The following is a 19,826-nucleotide window of genomic DNA, read 5'->3' on the forward strand; positions in this document are numbered from 1 at the left end:
AATAGATTCAAGGGATTAGATATGATAGAGCGCATGAAAAACTGTGGAAGGAGGTTCCTGACACTGTAAAAAAGGCAGAGATCAAGATCATCTCCAAGGAAAAGAAATGCAAAAAGGCAAAACGGTTGTCTGAAGAGGTCTTGCAAATAGATGTGAATAGAAGAGAAATGAAAGGCAAATGAGAAAAGGAAAGATATACCCATATGAATGCAGAGTTCTAAAGAATAGCAAGGAGTGATAAAGACTTCCTCAGTGATCAATGCAAAGAAACAGAGGAAAACAATAGAATTGGAAAGTCTAGATAGCTATAAAGAAAATGAGAGATACCAAGGGAACATTTCATGCAAAGATGGGCACAATAAACGACAGAAATGGTATGGACCTAACAGAAGCAGAAGATATTAAGAGGTGGCAAGAATACACAGAAGAACTATACAAAAAAAAAAAAAATCTTCACAACCCAGATAATCATGCTGGTGTGATCACTCACCTAGAGCCAGACATCCTGGATGCAAAGTCAAGTGGGCCTCAGGAGGCATCACTACGAACAAAGCTAGTGAAGGTGATGGAATTCAAGTTGAGCTTTTTCAAATCCTAAAAGATGAGGCTGTGAAAGTGCTGCACTCAATATGCCAACAAATTTGGAAAACTCAGCAGTGGCCACAGGACTGAAAAAGGGCAGTTTTCATTCCAATCCCAAAGAAAGACAATGCCAAAGAATGTTCAAATGACCACACGACGGCATTCATCTCACACACTAGTAAAGTAATGCTCAAAATTCTCCAAGCCAGGCTTCAACAGTATGTGAACTGTGAACTTCCAGATATTCAAGCTGGAATTAGAAAAGGCACAGGAACCAGAGGTCAAATTGCCAACATCCATTGGATCATCGTAAAAGCAAGAAAGTTCCAGAAAACCATCTATTTCTGCTTTATTGACTATTGTGGATCGCAAAAAACTGTGAAAATTCTTAAAGAGATGGGAATACCAGACCACCTGACCTGCCTCCTGAGAAATCTGTATACAGGTCAGGAAGCAACAGTTAGAACTGAACATGGAACAACAGTCTGGTTCCAAATAGGAAAAGGAGTACGTCAAGGCTGTGTATTGTCACCCTGCTTATTTAACTTATATGCAGAGTACATCATGAGAAACACTAGGCTAGATGAAGCACAAGCTGGAATCAAGAATGCTGGGAGAAATATTAATAACTTCAGATATGCAGATAACACAACCCTTAGGGCAGAACGTGAAGAAGTGCTAAAGAGCCTCTTGATGAAAATGAAAGAGGAGAGTGAAAAAGTTGGCTTAAAGCTCAACATCCAGAAAACTAAGATCACGGCATCTGGTCCCATCACTTCATGGCAAGTAGACTGGGAAATGGTGGAAACAGTGACAGACTTTATTTTTTGGGGGGGCTCCAAAATTACTGCAGATGGTAACTGCAGCCTGGAAGAAAAGTTATAACCAATCTACACTGCATATTAAAAGGCAGAGACATTACTTTGCCAACAAAGCTCCATCTAGTCAAAGCTATGGTTTTTCCAGTAGTCACGTGTGGATGTGAGAGTTGGACTATAAAGAATGTTGAGCACTGAAGAATTGATGCCTTTGAACTGTGGTGTTGGAGAAGACTCTTGAGAGTCCCTTGGACTGCAAGGAGATGCAAACAGTCCATCCTAAAAGAAATCAGTTCTGAATATTCATTGGAAGGACTGATGCTGAAGCTGAAACTCCAATACTCTGGGAACCTGATGTGAACAACTGACTCATTTGAAAAGAAGCTGTTTCTGGGAACAATTGAAGGCAGAAGGAGAAGGAGACAACAGAGAATGAGATGGTTGGATGGCATCACTGACTCAATGGATGTGAATTTCAGCAAACTTCGGGAGTTGGTGATGGACAGGGAGGCCTGGCGTGCCACAGTCCATGGGGCTGCAAAGAGTTGGATACAGCTGAGCGACTGAACTGAACTGAACCTAATAAACAAGCATTAGCCAAAATTTCTCTTTACTTTAGTTCTCTGAGCACTTAATATGGCTTTCTTACTCAGCTGCCTTCTTCATAATACTCAGTTTAGGGTTAGGACTTTTCATAAGCATTAAAACAGTTCTTCATATAATAACTCTAAAAGTTTTCTTTGCTGAATTAAATGAAAATGTTTAAGTAGAATGCTTCCCTTGTAGTTCAGTCAGTAAAGAATCTGCCTGCAATGCAGGAGACCTGGGTTAGGTTCCTGGGTTGGGAAAATCCCCTGGAGAAGGAAATGGCAACCCACTCCAGTATTCTTGCCTGGAGAATCCCATAGACAAAGGAGCCTGGCAAGCCATATTCCACGGGGTTGCAAGAGTCTGACATGACTTAACGACTATACCACCACCACCATCCTCATAAATGGGGCTTCTCTGGTAGCTCGTCAATAAAGAATCCTCCTGGAATGCAGGAGACATGGGTTCAATATCTGGATTGGGAAGATCCCTTGGAGAAGGAAATGGCTACCCACTCCAGTATTGTTGCCTGGGAAATCTCATGGACAGAGGAGCCTAGCAGGGAGCCTAACAGGAGCCTAACAGTCCATGGGGTGGCAAAGAGTCAGACTTGACTTAGCAATGAAAAAACAACAACATCTTCATAAAGCCTACATTAACACAATTTCTACATATATGTGGCTAGAAATATTATATGCTTTTTACAATTCATTGTCATCTTTGTTAATTTTTCAGTTTTCTGATCTTTCAAAAAGTAGTTAATATTAAATCAATCATTAAGAAGTATTCTCCTGTTGTTGTTCCATATTAAGCAAGCAATATGAAATAACAAAAACAAAACTTATTTGAAGCAATAAATTATTCACAAGATTTATGTTTCATCATGTTGATTAACGAGATTCAGTAGAAAACAATGCATACCTTATTAAACAAATTATCTATAGTATAATAATTCAAGAGCCACGAATCTTAACCATAAGCACTCACAGCTCTATTTGAATACAAAAGTTCTGCTGCATTATAATTAGTCTTCGTTGAAAGGACTAACTAGAAATGTCATAGTATAAGATGAAGTGAAAGTTGCTCAGTCGTGTCCAACTCTTTGTAACCCCATGGACTACATAGCCCAAGGAATTCTCCAGGCCAGAATACCGGTATAGGTAAGCCTTTCCCTTCTCCAGGAAATCTTCCCAACCCAGGGATCGAACTCAGGTCTCCTGCATTGCAGGCAGATTTCTTACCAGCTGAGTCACCAGGGAAGCCAATATACCTTTTAACACAATGGAAATAAGGCAATCCAAAGTTCTGATCTTAACCATAAGCACTCACAACTCTATTTGAATACAAAAGTTCAGCTGCATTATAATTATTCTTCTTTGAATGGACTAACTGAAAATGTTATAATCATGCTAAATGAGAGGATAGAATTAAAGTATTACTATTAAACTGTACATTTTAAAGTAACTACTCATCCAATTTTCTTATATAATATCTCATTTATAACAACTGATTCTTTACTTTTAAGGATGTTTGTATGTGTTTTATTCCAGTTATTTAAGGAACAATTTCCACCAAATTCATTAGTTCTAAGGATGTTTAATTGCATTATAATAGATCTCTTAAGCTTAAATTACCAAAAACATCTTAGCTTTGAAGAGAACACTGAGCATTTTGTTTTATAATCCCTCTTAGCACTTTGTGAAGACAACCAGTCCAAGAGATTTGCATATTTAAACAATCTTGATAGCAGAAGACATATGCATAGACTTCCCTGATGTTTCAGCCAATACAATATTGAAATTAAAACATATCAATATGGAGGCATACATTTCATTCAATAAATATTTTTTTTTAAATAAAAGAGCAAAAATTATAAGAGCAAGGATCATTTCAATAGAGCAGAACCTTAATAGCAGCCTATTTATATCTCAGATAATCATTTTTGTTTCCTGAAGGACTTAATTAATCCATAATAAATATGTACAACCAAATGCAACTTTTATTTGAATTCTGTGTTTGATATATTTGCTTCACTAAAAAACAAGCAACAGAAGAGTTCAACACTGGTCAGCTTTTATCCACATTGGCCTGCTTTCTTTGTCCAAAGTAAACATGCACACACCACACACACACACACCCCCATATACATATCTGCATATACTCACACCAACACAGGCAGACATTCAGACAGATATTCAGATGTATACAAGCACACAGAATTATTATTTGGTTTTAAAGAAGTTCAAGTGTGTGGTAAGTTTTGAAATCCATATAAGATGTCTATAGTCTAGAAATACTCTATTAAGTAAATATAACATGTATATATAAATAAACATTTGGCTCTCTAAAAGGACAGTTAATGGAATAAACTGTATGTGTGCACATGTATGCATGCATACATGTGTGTTTGTGTGTGTGTAAGCCTCAGACAAGGTAACTGGAACATAGTCTCCTTGATTCCTTCCTCCAGGATGATGCATATTTAAAGTGAGAAATACACATCTTTTATATATAAAACAATCATGGTTACTGGGAAATTACCACAAAATGAGAAACACTATTGTCAAATAATGAGTTGGCTTAAAAATGTTTATCACTACATGTCAATCATATTACAATACAGGCATGCATTAAGTCAGCATGCTGTACCCTTTTAATTACACAGCGTTTACACTTCAAATATATCTCAGTAAAAAATATTTTCTATTCTGAAAATAGAATTCTGAAGTATCCTATCAGAACAAAATAAATATATGTATATAATTTTGTCCCAGAATTTTGATTACTAGGCTGATAAACATATTTACTTCTAAATATTTAGTAGTACCTTGGTACTATTAACATAAGAGCTTGCATGCTCACTCTAGGTCACATTATATTATTTATTTTTATTATATCCCAATTTTTATTTATCTCATTTATTTTATAATTATAATGCATATAATATGTGGGTATATACACAGATATATATGTGCAATTCTTCATTTACATATCTGTATCTTTACACCTTCTTCACTGTTTTCTTCTTAAGTTATGGGAATTTAAAGGGTTAAGACAGGGTGTCTGAGGTCTCCCCCTGCCCAGTGTACTTTGTGTTGGAGCACACCAGGGAAAGAAAGAAGGCGCCTTCCTGCAAACGTGACAATGACAATCCTCCTAGCAATCTAATGCCATTAACCATTGTAGTAAGCTTGTCCATAGCATCTCTTCAGTTAATGTACCTCACTGTCTGAGACAATGGTTAATAAACTGTAATGTGCACTTATTGAGCAGTGTTCCCTGAAAAATGTGTTGTATGCTATGTAACTGTATGATGATAAGGAGATATTTATGATCAAATATTACCCCTGCATTAGTTATCTGGTGATGACCTTTACTTAAAGATCCCACATGTTAACTAGATTCAGAATGGATCTCACATTACCAGAAAGGATCCAGGAAGTTGTTGGAGCATCTTAGACCTCTCTCTGGTCCATCCTGATTATGTATATTCTTGAAGCTGATTATTAAACTTGAACCATTTCATACTGAACATTTGGCTACTTTTAAAAATGGGTTTATATTTATCTTTAGCCAAATTTCTATTCACAAACTCTTTACTGATAAGACCATGAGTTTTTGTGGTTTATAGATTATGCTGCTAGAACATAGCCCTACACTGAATTATTGAGTATCCTTCATTACTATTTTGGCATCACATAATATAGTATGATATGACTATTTTGGCTACAAAAAAAAAAAAAAAAAAAAAGAAGAAATAGAGCAGAATTCATATAATTTTTTAACAAATGCTTATATGTCTTTGGCTTTATTCTCAGTTAATTTCATTTACATAACACACTACTTTAAGACTGAAGTGTTATGTAATCTCTGTTTTAAACAGCATTTATCTAAATGTCACAGAAAGATTCAAAAATGAAAAGTTTTTACTGGTATGGATATAAATGACGGATAATCAGGTATTAAGGAGGACAGTTAATTTATCTTCAATTATTTAATCACACTGTCCTGGAGAAACTGAGGGCATTTTTAAAGTTCTAAAATAACAATGTCTAATGTAGAAGAGCACACAGACATGAAGATACTGCTTTCTTTTTTTGTAGCATGCATCTGTACATCAATTATTCATAAAAGTACTAACCTGTTTTAGGGTCTACGGAGAAGTAGGGCTGTCCCTGGAGAATACTGTAAACCACTCGAGCACTGTTTCCATAGGTAGGGTCATCTGCATCAGTGGCTGTCACCTGTAGAACAGAGGTACCTGTGCATTCAGGAAAACAAATGATTAAGCACATGATTAATTTGTACCCAGAAATAAAAGGTTTATGCTGAAACATCTGTGGAAAGTAATAATTTCCTATATTTCTTAAATCGTCCTTCAAACATGGTACTCGGTTTCTTTCTGTGCAACCAATTATCCTAAATGAGAGCCCAAGATGGAGCATTGGGTTTCAGTTATTTTAATGTGATTCTTCATGTGATGATACCATTATGAAGGGTCTGTTTTAACCTTCATGTAATCCGAGTGGGTTGGGTCAATTCTCAAGAATCAAATTGGTGTTAACTGGCAGGGGAGGGGAATAAAATCAAAAGTATTTTGAGGGTGTATAGTTGAGTCTTGAACAATGTGGGGTTACTGACAATTTTTAAATTTTAATAATTCAGTCAATGATTTAGGTCCATGGGGAACACATGTATACCTGTGGCGGATTCATTTTGATATTTGGCAAAACTAATACAATTATGTAAAGTTTAAAAATAAAATTAAAAAAAAAAATAAAACCTGGAAAAAAAAAAAAGAATCTAACATCTGCTTAACTACAAAGTTTTACTTTCGTGTTGAAGTTCAGACACGACTTTAAGCAAAACTAGTTCTGTAGCTTCAAAAGATCCTAGAAATAGATCCTCTGAAAATATAGATCTAGTTAATACAGAATGCCAAGTTCATCTCACAATCCTTATTAGCAGATCATATATGTACAGTTGGCCCTCCATATATATGACTACTCATATATATGACTAACCCTAACAGAAGAAGAAGGGGGTGAGAGGATGAGATGGTTGGATGGCATCACTGACTCAATGGACATGAGTTTGAGTAAATTCCAGGAGACAGTGAAGGACAGGGAGGCCTGGAGTGCTTCAGTCCATGGAGTTTCAAAGAGTGGGACATGACTGAGAGACTGAACAACAATATTTGGTTCCACATCCATGAATGTAACCAAATGCTGATCATGTTCTATCTTCTGATCTGCAGTGGTTGAATTTCCAGATATAGGACCATGGATATGAATATTGAGGGCCAACTAAAGGACCTGAGCATCTACGGGTATCCGTGGTGGTGCTTCAGATACTGAGGGATAACTGTATATATAGACTTTTAGTAAAATGCCATGATTTTGGCCTCTAAATAGAATTTTTACATTGAGATGCTAAGTAAAAATATAACTAGTAATTATGCACACTCAGAAGAAAAGGACTGTTATATACCTAAAAGAAACTCTTAATTGTGGATAATAAAACATAATAATAGTGACACCAAATTCTGGTGAGAACTTAGGCCACTCACACACAGCTGGTGGAAATGTAAATTTAGCAAATTCTTAAATAAACATACATGTACCATGTAGCAGCAGCAAATTGTACTCTTGGGCATTTATGCTAAAGTCATGAAAATGTATGTTCACATAAAACCCTGTTTTACAAATATTCATGTATGTTCACATAAAAATCTGTTTTACAAATATTCAGAGATATTATTTCTAGTAGCACCAGACTAGAAACAGCTCAAATACCCTTCAATGGGAAAATGATTAAACAAACTATGGTACAATATTATTGAGGAATACTACTCAGCAATAAAAATGAAAAGAATCTTAACATAAACATCACCTTGGATAAATCTTCAGGAAATCATGCCTAGAGGGTGGAAAAAGACAACCCCCAAAGACTATATACTGTATGAGTCCATGTATTTAACATTCTTTAAGTGATGCAACCTTCGAAATGGATGACAGATTAGTAGTTGCTAGAATCTGGGGGAGAAAGGTATGGATTTGGTTATAAAAGGGCAACATGAGGGATCCAGATAAAGCTGTTACTGTTCAGTATTTTGATTATGGATACACAAGAACTAAATACATGCATACACCACAGGTAAAACTAGGGAAATGTAAGTAAGATTGGTAAATCATTTCAATAACCTGATTATGATATTGCTTTATAGTTTTGCAGGATGCTAGCATTGGGTAAAGTGGGTAAGGATAAGAAATCTATATTATTTCTCATGACAGCATGTGAATCTATGCTGATACCAAATTCTAAAGGTTAAAAAATACATCTTCTTGTTTTACTGCTATTCCATTCTTAGAGCCCTATTTGGATTTGGATGTGTACTATATATACACACACACACACACATATATATATATATATTTATTTTTTACTATAGCACTACAGTATCTGGCTTGATAAACTTTCCAGAGCTAGTCACATGTAGATGATCTCTTCCATCATTAAGTATAATAATTACTACTGTGCAATATTAAAGACTTTTGCTATGAGTTTCAATACCTGCTCAATACCTATATTCATCTCTCCAAATTGGTCAGAGAAAACCAGTAGGTAGGCATTTGTCCAAAACATTGGTATAGGAGGGAGGTATTTTCATTTAGTAACTCCTTAAATTGCAAAAATTAAAATCTATAGTAGGTACCTGGGTCAGACTAAAAAGGTAAAAAGCCTATCCTGTGTCCAAAATATTGCAAAATTATACCAGCCAAATCTTTGATCTTATAGGAAAAATGGTGATCATACTGGGCATATAGGAATTATTTAATACTAGGAGTCAGAAAAAAAAAAGATGTATAGATAGAAAGCTGTAAAATAATGGCTATCTTTTAAGAAACCACACTTACAAAATTCTCAGGTTTTAAAACTTGCTGTGGCCTTACAATACTGATTTAGGTCTAAATAATGTTAATGTCTTAAAAGCATCCCCAAAGGAACCATTCCATTGGAAAAACTGGTTAAGGCAAATTTTTCAAGATTATACCTCATTTACTGTGATAGGCTGGACCACCACAGGAAAGAAAAAGAGTGTTCTGCTCAGCTTGAGCTGTCTTTAAAAGCTCAGGCTTGTTAGGTGAAAGCTGAGACACATGAATGGAGTGACAGGTGAGAGAACAATGAGAAAAGGAGAAATAAAAGAAGTCAAAGTAGCCTAGTGGTGTTGACTAAGTGATGGTTGAAAGTACCAAAAAAAGAAGTGGGCAGAGCAGAAAAGAGATCCAGGGGAAAGAAAGAAAATATACTAACTCTCTACCCTAGTTCTAAAAATACTGCAATTATCAACTACAGACACCTTGGAACAGTTGGTCTCATGGGTTTCGGGCAATCCTAGTTGTGCATGAAGCAAAGGACAGTAACTGTCCTCTATCATTGTTCTTTGGGGGCATCTGAAGGTAGCAGCCTGCTGCTTTGAGTAAACAGATGGCTGGTTGAGGGAACATAGGCATATCTACAGCACAGCTCACCCAAAAGTCAGCCTGCCCTGAACACATCAAGAGTAGAGTTAAATAGCAGGGGTGAAAAATAAATCCTGAGTTTACTCAGTTGTTCAAAGATTCCCTACCAAGAGCTTTTAGACCAAAAGGAAAACATATACTTATTTTATTTTCTCATTTATTTGGAAGTTTGATGGGAACATTTTAAGAACTATTGTTACTTTTGGAAGGTTTTTTTTTTTTAATATATAAAGAATAAAAACATAGACTGCTTTAGTGTGTGTGTTATGAGTTGAATGATTTTCCCTCTAAGTTCACATGTTACATTTTTAAACTCTAGTTGCTTAAATGGTGACAGTGGTGATGCTCCATCGTGACTGACTCTTTGAGACACTAAAGACTATAGACTATAGCCAGCCAGGCTCCTCTGTCCATGGAATTTTCCAGGCAAGAATACTGGATGGGGTACCATTTACTACTCCAGGGGAATCTTCCAACCCAGGAATCAAATCCATGTCTGTTGCCTCTCCTGAGTTGGCAGGTAGATTCTTTACCACTAGCACCACCTGGGAACCATATAAAACTGAACCTCATAAATATTTCCCCTATTTCCTTCATAAAATTTCAGAAAATGAACTGAGACAATTTTTCATCTTAGTCATCAGCTCTCTTTTTTCACAATAGATTGCTCACCTGGGTAAGGAGTTTGCTTATCACGCAGCAGTTTATTTATCATGGTTCACTTTACCCAATCTCTCTCCAACTGTCTCTGGCCTACATGAATGCTCAGTCATGTCTGACTCTTTCGACCCCATGGACTTTGTAACTCACCAGGCTCCTCTGTCCATAGGATTCTCCAGGCAAGAATAGTGGAATAGATTGCCATTTCCTACTCTGGGACATCTTCCTGATCCAGGGATCCAACCTGCATCTCTCTTACCTCCTGTATCGACAGGCAGATTCTTTACCATTGTGCCATTTAATAGGTGAAATAGGGTCAATATAGATGTAATTAAGATAAAGTCATACTGCAATAGTTTGGGCTACTAATCTAATATGACTGCTGTCCTTATAAAAATAAGACACTTGGAAAAGATGGATACACACACACACACACACACACACGAGAAGTACATTATGTGAAGATGAAGGCAGAGATCAAGATGATATTTCCACAAGACAAAGTAAGTCAGATTGCCAGCAAAGCACTAGAAGCTGGAGGTGGGGCTTGAAAAGACCCTCCCCCAGTTCTTTAAGAGGGAATATGGCCCTGCTAATAATACCTAGACTGTAGACATCTAACTTCAGGAACAGTGATAACAGTAAAGGCTTATTTTTTAAGTTTGTGGTCCTTTGGTTTAGAAGTCCTAGCAAACTGATACCTTGTGTTATAGCTGCAGCGGGAGGAAATGACATTTATTCTCAGAATTTGCAGTTGTTCTTTGACTCTGGATAAGAGTCTGAAGTTAAAAGCCAAGAAAAAATGATAATATCCTCTTTGATGCCAGATACATCATAAATGAGATCAAATCAAAAGTTAATTTCACAAATAGAATTAGGTAGAAGTGAATGTTATTTGATTTTTTGAAATATTAGGCATTACTAGTGATCCAACCATTGGCCTTTCTAAGTAAATTAATTAGCTATATTGGTTATTTTAATGAAGACTTTTTATTCCTGGTTGAAAAGTTTAAATGGAAAAAAAAATCCATATGTTATATCTATGTCTTAGAAAAGTATTCCACGTTGGACCATTCAATTCCTTTGTTCCTGCTATCAGCCCTAACTGTATACATAATAGAAAAGGATTATTATTCTCTACAGTGCTAGATCTCCACAGAAAAATACAGGAAGTGATGCCTATAAGCCCATTATTCTACTAGAATATTAAAATAAGTATCTAATTTTCTCTGGAAATTATTATATGGGCTTGGTCAATAGATATTAAACTCACAGTCCCTTCCCTAAACAACTGGCTTCCAATCAAAGAAAACTTTAAACAGTGCTACATAAGTGTCTTCCATTTTTACAACTGTTTTCATTAAAAACAATAACCACAGAAACATTGCATTTTAAAGTTTCATCAGCTATTTAGTGTACTATTTATTTTATTTTCACATTAAATATTTCCTACCGTGCACATTTAGGTAATCCCATGCTAGGGATTATAGCTTCCTAGTTGATTTTTGAAACAAAGCTGAAAAGATTCAAGTACATAAAAAAGCTTTCAAGATCTCTTTTCTACAATAAAATTCAAGTCTTGTTTTCTTTGGGGACTGCCCTGTGTCATTCTTTTCATGTGGTTTCCTCTTGTACTGCTGTTTTACAAATAGCACACACTTTGTAACATTACATATCAATGAGAAACAGAGTGGACTTTCCCAAAAACCTCTAAAGACCAATTTGAAATATTTAATAAGGCATTTTAATACCAAGCAAATATTCTCTGAGATTGCAAATCGTTATGCATGACTTGTCAGAGCTCACAGCTCTGTTAAAATCTCAAGTGAATTAACATTGAGCAAGAACTTTGAGTAAAAATAAGCTGGAGATTTATGAAGGCTGAGAGTAGCTCTCTGAAGGAATCTCTTAGGGCTTAATTCTCAGAAGATTTTTTTTCCAGGGACTATGAAAAAGTAATAATCATCAAGATACAACTTAAATTTCATTCTACACAGGAGGACTGTAATTTCACCAACAGAGAAATAACATAGTATTCCAGCCATATTGTAATTTTATAAAACTTCGAGTAGTCACTCAAGAGTCATTGGATTAAAAAAAATCCTCTGTGAGCACACTTATGAAACATCTGGGTAACAAAGCAAAATTCACTATTATAATTATATGTTTTCAGTCATGGCTATTGCTAGTTTTTATATAGTCTCTTATTTTTAAGATTTTTATAATGACATGGCTGAATTTTTTTAAGTTTTTGTTGAATGTGCTACAATATTTCTGTTTTATGATTTGGCTATTTGGCCAGGGGGCAGGTAGGACCTTAACTCCCTGGCCAAGGACTGAAACTGCACCCTCTGCATTGGAAGGTGAAGTGTTAACCACTGGACTGCCAGGGAAGTCCCCTGTACTTCAAGTAGAGATTCAGGTAGATTTGGTTAGATCTTTTGTATGGAACTACCTAATGGGAGATTCAGGAATACGTGAACTGTGAACTTCCAGATGTCCAAGCTGGTTTCAGAAAAGGCAGAGGAATCAGAGATCAAATTGCCAACATCCACTGGATCATGGAAAAAGCAAGAGAGTTCCAGAAAAACATCTATTTCTGCTTTATTGATATGCCAAAGCCTTTGAATGTGTAGATCACAATAAACTGTGGAAAATTCTTCAAGAGATGGGAATACCAGACCAGCTGACCTGCCTCTTGAGAAATCTGTATGCAGGTAAGGAAGCAACAGTTAGAGATGGACATGGAACAGACTGGTTCCAAATACGAAAAGGAGTAGTTCAAGGCTGTGTATTGTCACCTTGCTTATTTAACTTCTATGCAGAGTACATCATGAGAAACGCTGGGCTGGAAGAAGCACAAGCTGGAATCAAGATTGCCGGGAGAAAGATCAATAAACTCAGATATGCAGATGACACCACCCTTATGGCAGAAAGTGAAGAGGAACTCAAAAGCCTCTTGATGAAAGTGAAAGTGGAGAGTGAAAAAGTTGGCTTAAAGCTCAACATTCAGAAAATGAAGATCATGGCATCCGGTCCCATCACTTCATGGGAAATAGATGGGGAAACAGTGGAAACAGTATCAGACTTTATTGTTTTGGACTCCAAAATCACTGCAGATGGTGATTGAAGCCATGAAATTAAAAGACACTTACTCCTTGGAAGGAAAGTTATGACCAACCTAGATAGCATATTCAAAAGCAGAGACATTACTTTGCCAACAAAGGTCCATCTAGTCAAGGCTATGGTCTTTCCAGTGGTCATGTATAGATGTGAGAGTTGGACTGTGAAGAAAGCTGAGAGCCGAAGAATTGATGCTTTTGAACTGTGCTGTTGGAGAAGAGTCTTGAGAGTCCCTTGGATTGCAAGGAGGTCCAATCAGTCTGTTCCAAAAGAGATCAGTCCTGGGTGTTCTTTGGAAGGACTGACGCTAATGCTGAAACTCCAATAATTTTGCCACCTCATGCGAAGAGTTGACTCATTGGAAAAGACTCTGATGCTGGGAGGGATTGGGGGCAGGAGGAGAAGGGGACAGCAGAGGATGAGATGGCTGGATGGCATCACCGACTCGATGGACATGAGTTTGAGTAAACTCCAGGAGTTGGCAATGGACCGGGAGGCCTGGAGTGCTGCGATTCATGGGGTCGCAAAGAGTCGGACATGACTGAGTGACTGAACTGAAAACTAAACTGAATGGGAGATTTGATATTACTCAAGTAAACTTTTAATCATATACCATAAATGAAAAAAATAAGGAAATAATATGTACATAGTGCCAAGGATATGGGATCTCTCTGCTATATGTCATTTAATATAATAATACGATGCATCTATTGAGAAAATTACATTCAATGCCATTTTACAGATGGGATCGTTGAGGTTCATAAAGATAATATAGTTGACAATTTGAGAAGGCAGAATTCAAGCTGGTCTTACTGTTTTCCTATGTGATATTCTTTTCCATACTCCATTGCCCCATCCAGTAATAGGTGGATATAGTTACAAAAACTAGTTGATAATATCTAGTTGATAATACAATATCTAGTTGATAATAGTTATAACATCTGCTACCTTTTTCTTGTCTGTTTGCTTTGTGAAATGTAATGGCTGTCCAGATCCATCTACTAAGAGGCGGCATTATACCTTACCCTCACTCCCACCCAAACTATAGCCAAAGTCCAAGTCAGTAAATATATATTGTCAGGTGAAGGTCTGTGTAAAATACTTAGGAAGAAGCAACCTCCAGGTACCAACGATAGTGTCATCTTCTGTAGCCTTACAGAATGCTCACAATTTTCTTGATTTCTGTACAGAGTAAATGGTTGCAGTAAAAAGTGACTAGACTCCCGTAACCCCACCAGCTTTATGTATCTTCTGAACGCATCTGCATGCTGTGCTCACATTACTTTCCAACCCTGTTCTGCTCTGCAGAAACCTAACATCCATCAGTAATTAGTGTTTCCCACGTTTGTGCATTAAAGCACAGCTGCTGGGGCCAGGGAACATCACCCTCCCAGCCTTACTGATGCCTGACTCCTTCAGTGGTTGTCTCACAGTCCACTGTTTGGTTTTTGCTTCTCTTACCATTTTCTTAACTTGTTCCACCAATCCAGTCCCTTTTATTGAGCTAAATGACAGAGGATCTGATTTTTCCTGATTAAACTCTAATGCAGACAGAAGGTATTAACAGGTTTCTCCCCAACTACCCTTTATTTCTTTTCTAAATAATGATGATACCAAATATTATGATTAGGTTCTATATTTGATTCTTCTATAGTTACTACTTTCAAATAGGAATCTAGGTAGGTAGGAGTGTGTGTGTGTGTGTGTGTGTGTGTGTGTTTACATTCAATAACTAGAAATTACTTAACATATTGGAATCTGACAAATACATCATTTGGAGAGCTGCCTGTGTGTGTTTTCTCAGTCCTGTCCAACTCTTTCTGACCCCATGGACTGTATCCTTCCAGGTTCCTCTATCCATAGAATTTTCCAGGTAAGAATACTGAAGCAGGTTGCCATTTCCTTCTCCAGAGAATCTTCCCGACCCAGGGATCGAATCTGAGTCTCTTGTGTCTCCTGCACTGGCAGGTGGATTCCTTACCATTGTGCCACCTGGGAAGCCTAGAAAGCTGCCTTCTGTATGCAAAATAGACTTTAGGATAGAATGCTTTTTAACCTGGAGGAAAATAGATATGTATATATAGTTTGTCTATTTATCTATTTAAATAGCACAGAACACTTTAATACTTAATTCCCTAGTTTAGCATATATGATAATTAAGTCCATTTCATTTGCTGATTTTACATCAACTTCTCATCAAAAAATAAATTTGTATCTATAAGTTGCTTTAATTTCCACTCAAGAAAAGAATTCCATTTAAAAAATAAAAGTTGTTAACAAATTCAGCGTTATTCTGAACAATACCTTGTATTTCAGCTAAACTTCCATTCAACAAAAACAAGAAAAAAATAAAATCAAAATCAATAAACAACAAAACTCTACTATAGACTAGAATACCAGAGACAGAATTATTTTGTCCTTCTTTGCTCACCAAAAATTGGTAATAATGTTTCAGAAGAATTTAATAAAAGACAATATATATGCTATTACTATATATTATGTAAGGTACATATTTAAAGTTGACATTGATTTCAATTATTGAGGAAATGACTCCATCCAGTTAGCTGAAAAATTAATTTTAAACATTATAATAGCCCAGTGTATATATTTTACAGTAACAAAAAATAAAAAATAACAATACAGATATAAAATTAAAATCCTCCTTAATGAGTTCTAAGTTGCTTCAGTTATGCCTGACTCTTTGCAACCCTATGGACTCTAGCCCCCAGGCTCCTCTATCTATAGGAATTCTCCAGGCTAGAGTGGGTTGCCATGCCCTCCTCCATGGGATCTTCCCAACCCAGGGACTGAAACTGCATCTCTTTTGTCTCTTGCATAAGAAACATGTATATATAGGAAGACTGAAAATTAGACCTGGTGGCAGAGACTTATGAAATGCTGCTTGGAATCAACAACTTTTCTTTGACTCTGTCAGTTTCTATCTCACTAGCTGCTTTATTCACACAGACTATGAGCCAGAGTGTAAATTTATTTACAAAGCAGCAAAGCAGTTCCCAAACAGGTGCTGTTACACCTCTTTACTCAAAGGACAATACAGAAAATTCCTGCTCAATCAATCTCTTATTAATTGCATTTATCTTACAGAATGTCTTCAAGAAGTCAAATATGATCTTAGTAAGAAAAATACAACTCCTTTAACCACTCCCCTTAAGAAAAGCAATGTTAGAAATGTCTTACATGTCTTTTCATAACTGTCTCCACTCATTCAAAGGTCTATCTTGTATTTGTGTACATATTAAACAGAACTCTATACAACTTTTTCTGTAATAACAGAACATGTCATGGACATTTCCATGCCAGCTAGGTAAATACAATTTTCATAGTCATATTATATTCCATATAGTTTACTGATGTGCATTTAGATTCTTCTAGTTGAGTTTCTTTTTGTTTCTGATAACAACTGACCACAAACAATTGGGTAAAACAAAAAGTATATATTCTTATATTTGTGTTTGCCTTTCCCTTGCCATGTATGCATTTCATGCTGTGATAAACTTCTATAGAAGGAGCATAAATTTTGCAGTGTTCCATGGTGCTATGTGAAACAGCAGTGAAAGATTTAATGAGACCATTTAGTCAGACATACACTAATCAACACATCAGTGAGAATGGGGAAACATTCCATTGTGATGGCCTCAGGTAAATGGAATCATAGCTTATATGGTTCCTTTGCCAACTATTGTTCAGTGCACTACCAAAAATTCAATACTAATTTTCTTCCATGAAGAAGCTCAATAGCAAAGTCAGATTAGGATCGGTTTGCTAAAATTTAATAGCAGATTTCTACCAGAGTCCAGATCAAGATAGCAGAGGATAAAAATTCTGAGCTCACCTTCTCTGACAGACAAACTAAAATTACAGTTTCATATAGAACAACTGTCTTCCCAGGTGGCTCAGTGGTAAAGAATCTGCCTTCCAAGCAGGAGAGAGCAGTTCAATCCCTGGGTTGGGAAGATCCCCTGGAGAAGGGAAAGGCTACCCATTCCAATATTCTGGCCTGGAGAATTCCATGGACTGTATAGTCCATGGGGTTGCAAAGAGTTGGACAGGACTGAGTGACTTCCACTTTCACTGAAGACTAGCAGAACAGATTTTCTACAATTAAGGACTTAAGAAAAGTCCATATGGAGACCATAGGAGGAATAGAGATGCAATCTAGTCAAATCTACACCCCAGTGTGGCAGTCCACAAGTGAAAGGAATATCATGACTTCATAAACTTTCCTGAGGCATGAGCCCCACAGTATGCTCCCCAGTCTGGGAGATGTTCATGGAGAAGATAGGCTTTCATAATGTCTGGGTTTGAAAACCAGTGGGGCTTACGTCTAGGAGAGCCAGAGGAAACTGAGACATCACTACTGAAAAGCCTACATACAAACTCACCCCAAGTCCTAGTGCAGAGGCAGCAGCTTAAAATGTTCCTGGGTCATGTAAGGAGGAGATTCATTGACTAATTTTAGGACAGGTACTGAGAAGGTATGGAGGAGATGGAACTTTCTCTAGGGACACAAATACTAGAGGGCATCATTTTTTTTTTTTTAAACTCTCCTTTCATCTAGCTGGCCCAGCATTGGTGGGCACCCTTTCTGTCACTGTCCACTAAACTAGTTAATATCATGGACTCTGCACCATCACCCCTCCAAAGTACTTCTCACTCTACCCTATCAAGTGTGCGTCTCCAGCTCTGCCAAATACTTTCCAACACAGCTCACGCTGTGGGGTCTAGCCTAGGACATCAGCAATCACTGTGAGGCCTCGCAGCCAGTCATGGTGGGGCCAGTCCCATGCATCATCACCCTTGAAGCAGTGGTGATGAGAGTGGCAATGCGCCTCTCAGTCAGCCAAGCTTGGGGTCAGTACTGCCCAACAGCATGCCTACAGAAGTCATGACTGGGTCTCACAAACAGCCAGGCAAATTGGAAAAATAATGTTCTAAAGTCTAGCAGACCCAGCAAAAGCAGGTCAAAGAGGGAAGTTTGTATCAATAAAGATCTATCTCAGGAAACAAGAAAATTCTCAAATAAACAACATAAACGTACACTATAGGAACTAGAAAAAGAAGAAAAATAAAGCCCAAAGTTAGTACAAGGAAGAAAATATTCAGATCAGAGAAGAAATAAATGAAATATAGACTAGAAAAACAATAGAAAATATCAATAAAACTAAGACCTGATTCTTTGAAAAGATAAATAAAATTGATAAACATTTAGCCAGACTCATCAAGGAAAAGACTCAGAAGAAAACACCCTGATAAATAGAGCCAGAAATGGAAAAGGAGACATTACAACCAATACCACAGGGATAGAAAGCATCATAAGAGAATATTATGTTATAAACCAACAAATTGAACACCTTGAAGATAAATTCCTACAAATATCCAATCTTGCAAGACTGAATCAAGAAAAATACAAAATATGAACAAGTCAAACATGAGTAACAAAATTTAATTAATAATAATAATAAAAGTCCAGGACTAGATAGTTTGAAAGGTAAATTCTATCAAACATGTAAAGAAAAATTAATGTCTATCATTCTCAAACTATTCCAAAAAATTGAAGATGAAGGAATATTTCTGAACTCATTGTACTAGGTCAACATCACCCTGACACCAAAACCAGAGAGGAAAACTATAACACAAACACTCACACAAATATAGACCAATATGAATATCACTGATGAACATAGATGCAAAAATCCTCAACAGAATAAGCAAATCAAATTCAACAATACATTAAAAAAGTCATATATTGTGATCAAGTGGGAATTATTCCTCAAGTGGGATTTATTCCAGGAACACAAAGATAGTTCAATATTTGCAAATCAGTTAATGAGATAAACCACATTAACACTTTGGAGAATAAAAATCAAATAAGCAGGTGCAGAAAAGGCATTTAACAAATTCAACACTACTTCATCTTTAAAAAACCTGAACAAAGTACATGTAAAGAGAACATCAGTTCAGTTCAGTTGCTCAGTCATGTCCGACTCTTTGCGACCCCATGAATTGCAGCACGCCGGCCTCCCTGTCCATCACCGACTCCCGGAGTTCACTCGGACTCAAGTCCATCGAGTCAGTGATGCCATCCAGCCATCTCAGCCTCTGTCGTCCTTCTCCTCCTGTCCCCAACCCCTCCCAGCATCAGAGTCTTTTCCAATGAGTCAGCTCTTCAAGTGAGGTAGCCAAAGTACTGGAGTTTCAGCTTTAGCATCATTCCTTCCAAAGAAATCCCAGGGCTGATCTCCTTCAGAATGGACTGGTTGGATCTCCTTACAGTCCAAGGGACTCTCAAGAGTCTTCTCCAACACCACAGTTCAAAAGCATCAATTATTCGGTGCTCAGCCTTCTTCACAGTCCAACTCTCACATCCGTACATGACCACTGGAAAAACCATAGCCTTGACCAGATGAAACTTTGTTGGCAAAGTAATGTCTCTGCTTTTGAATATGCTATCTAGGTTGGTCATCACTTTCCTTCCAAGGAGTAAGCATCTTTTAATTTCATGGCTGCA

The 19,826-nt window shown here is 36.9% G+C and overlaps 1 protein-coding gene across 1 annotated transcript in view; it reads right to left on the reverse strand.

The window, feature by feature from the left end:
* The window catches only part of CDH18 (cadherin 18, type 2), a 597,814-nt gene that overhangs the window by 264,108 nt on the left and 313,880 nt on the right, over window positions 1-19,826 (reverse strand). Inside the window, exon 4 of the mRNA XM_010832133.1 lies at window positions 6,130-6,249. Within this exon, the coding sequence (XP_010830435.1) occupies window positions 6,130-6,249 (120 nt within the window). The remainder of the gene's footprint in view (window positions 1-6,129; window positions 6,250-19,826) is intronic.

This window comes from Bison bison, unplaced genomic scaffold, assembly GCF_000754665.1.
Source record: "Bison bison bison isolate TAMUID 2011002044 unplaced genomic scaffold, Bison_UMD1.0 scf7180017864538, whole genome shotgun sequence".
NCBI lineage: Eukaryota > Metazoa > Chordata > Mammalia > Artiodactyla > Bovidae > Bison > Bison bison.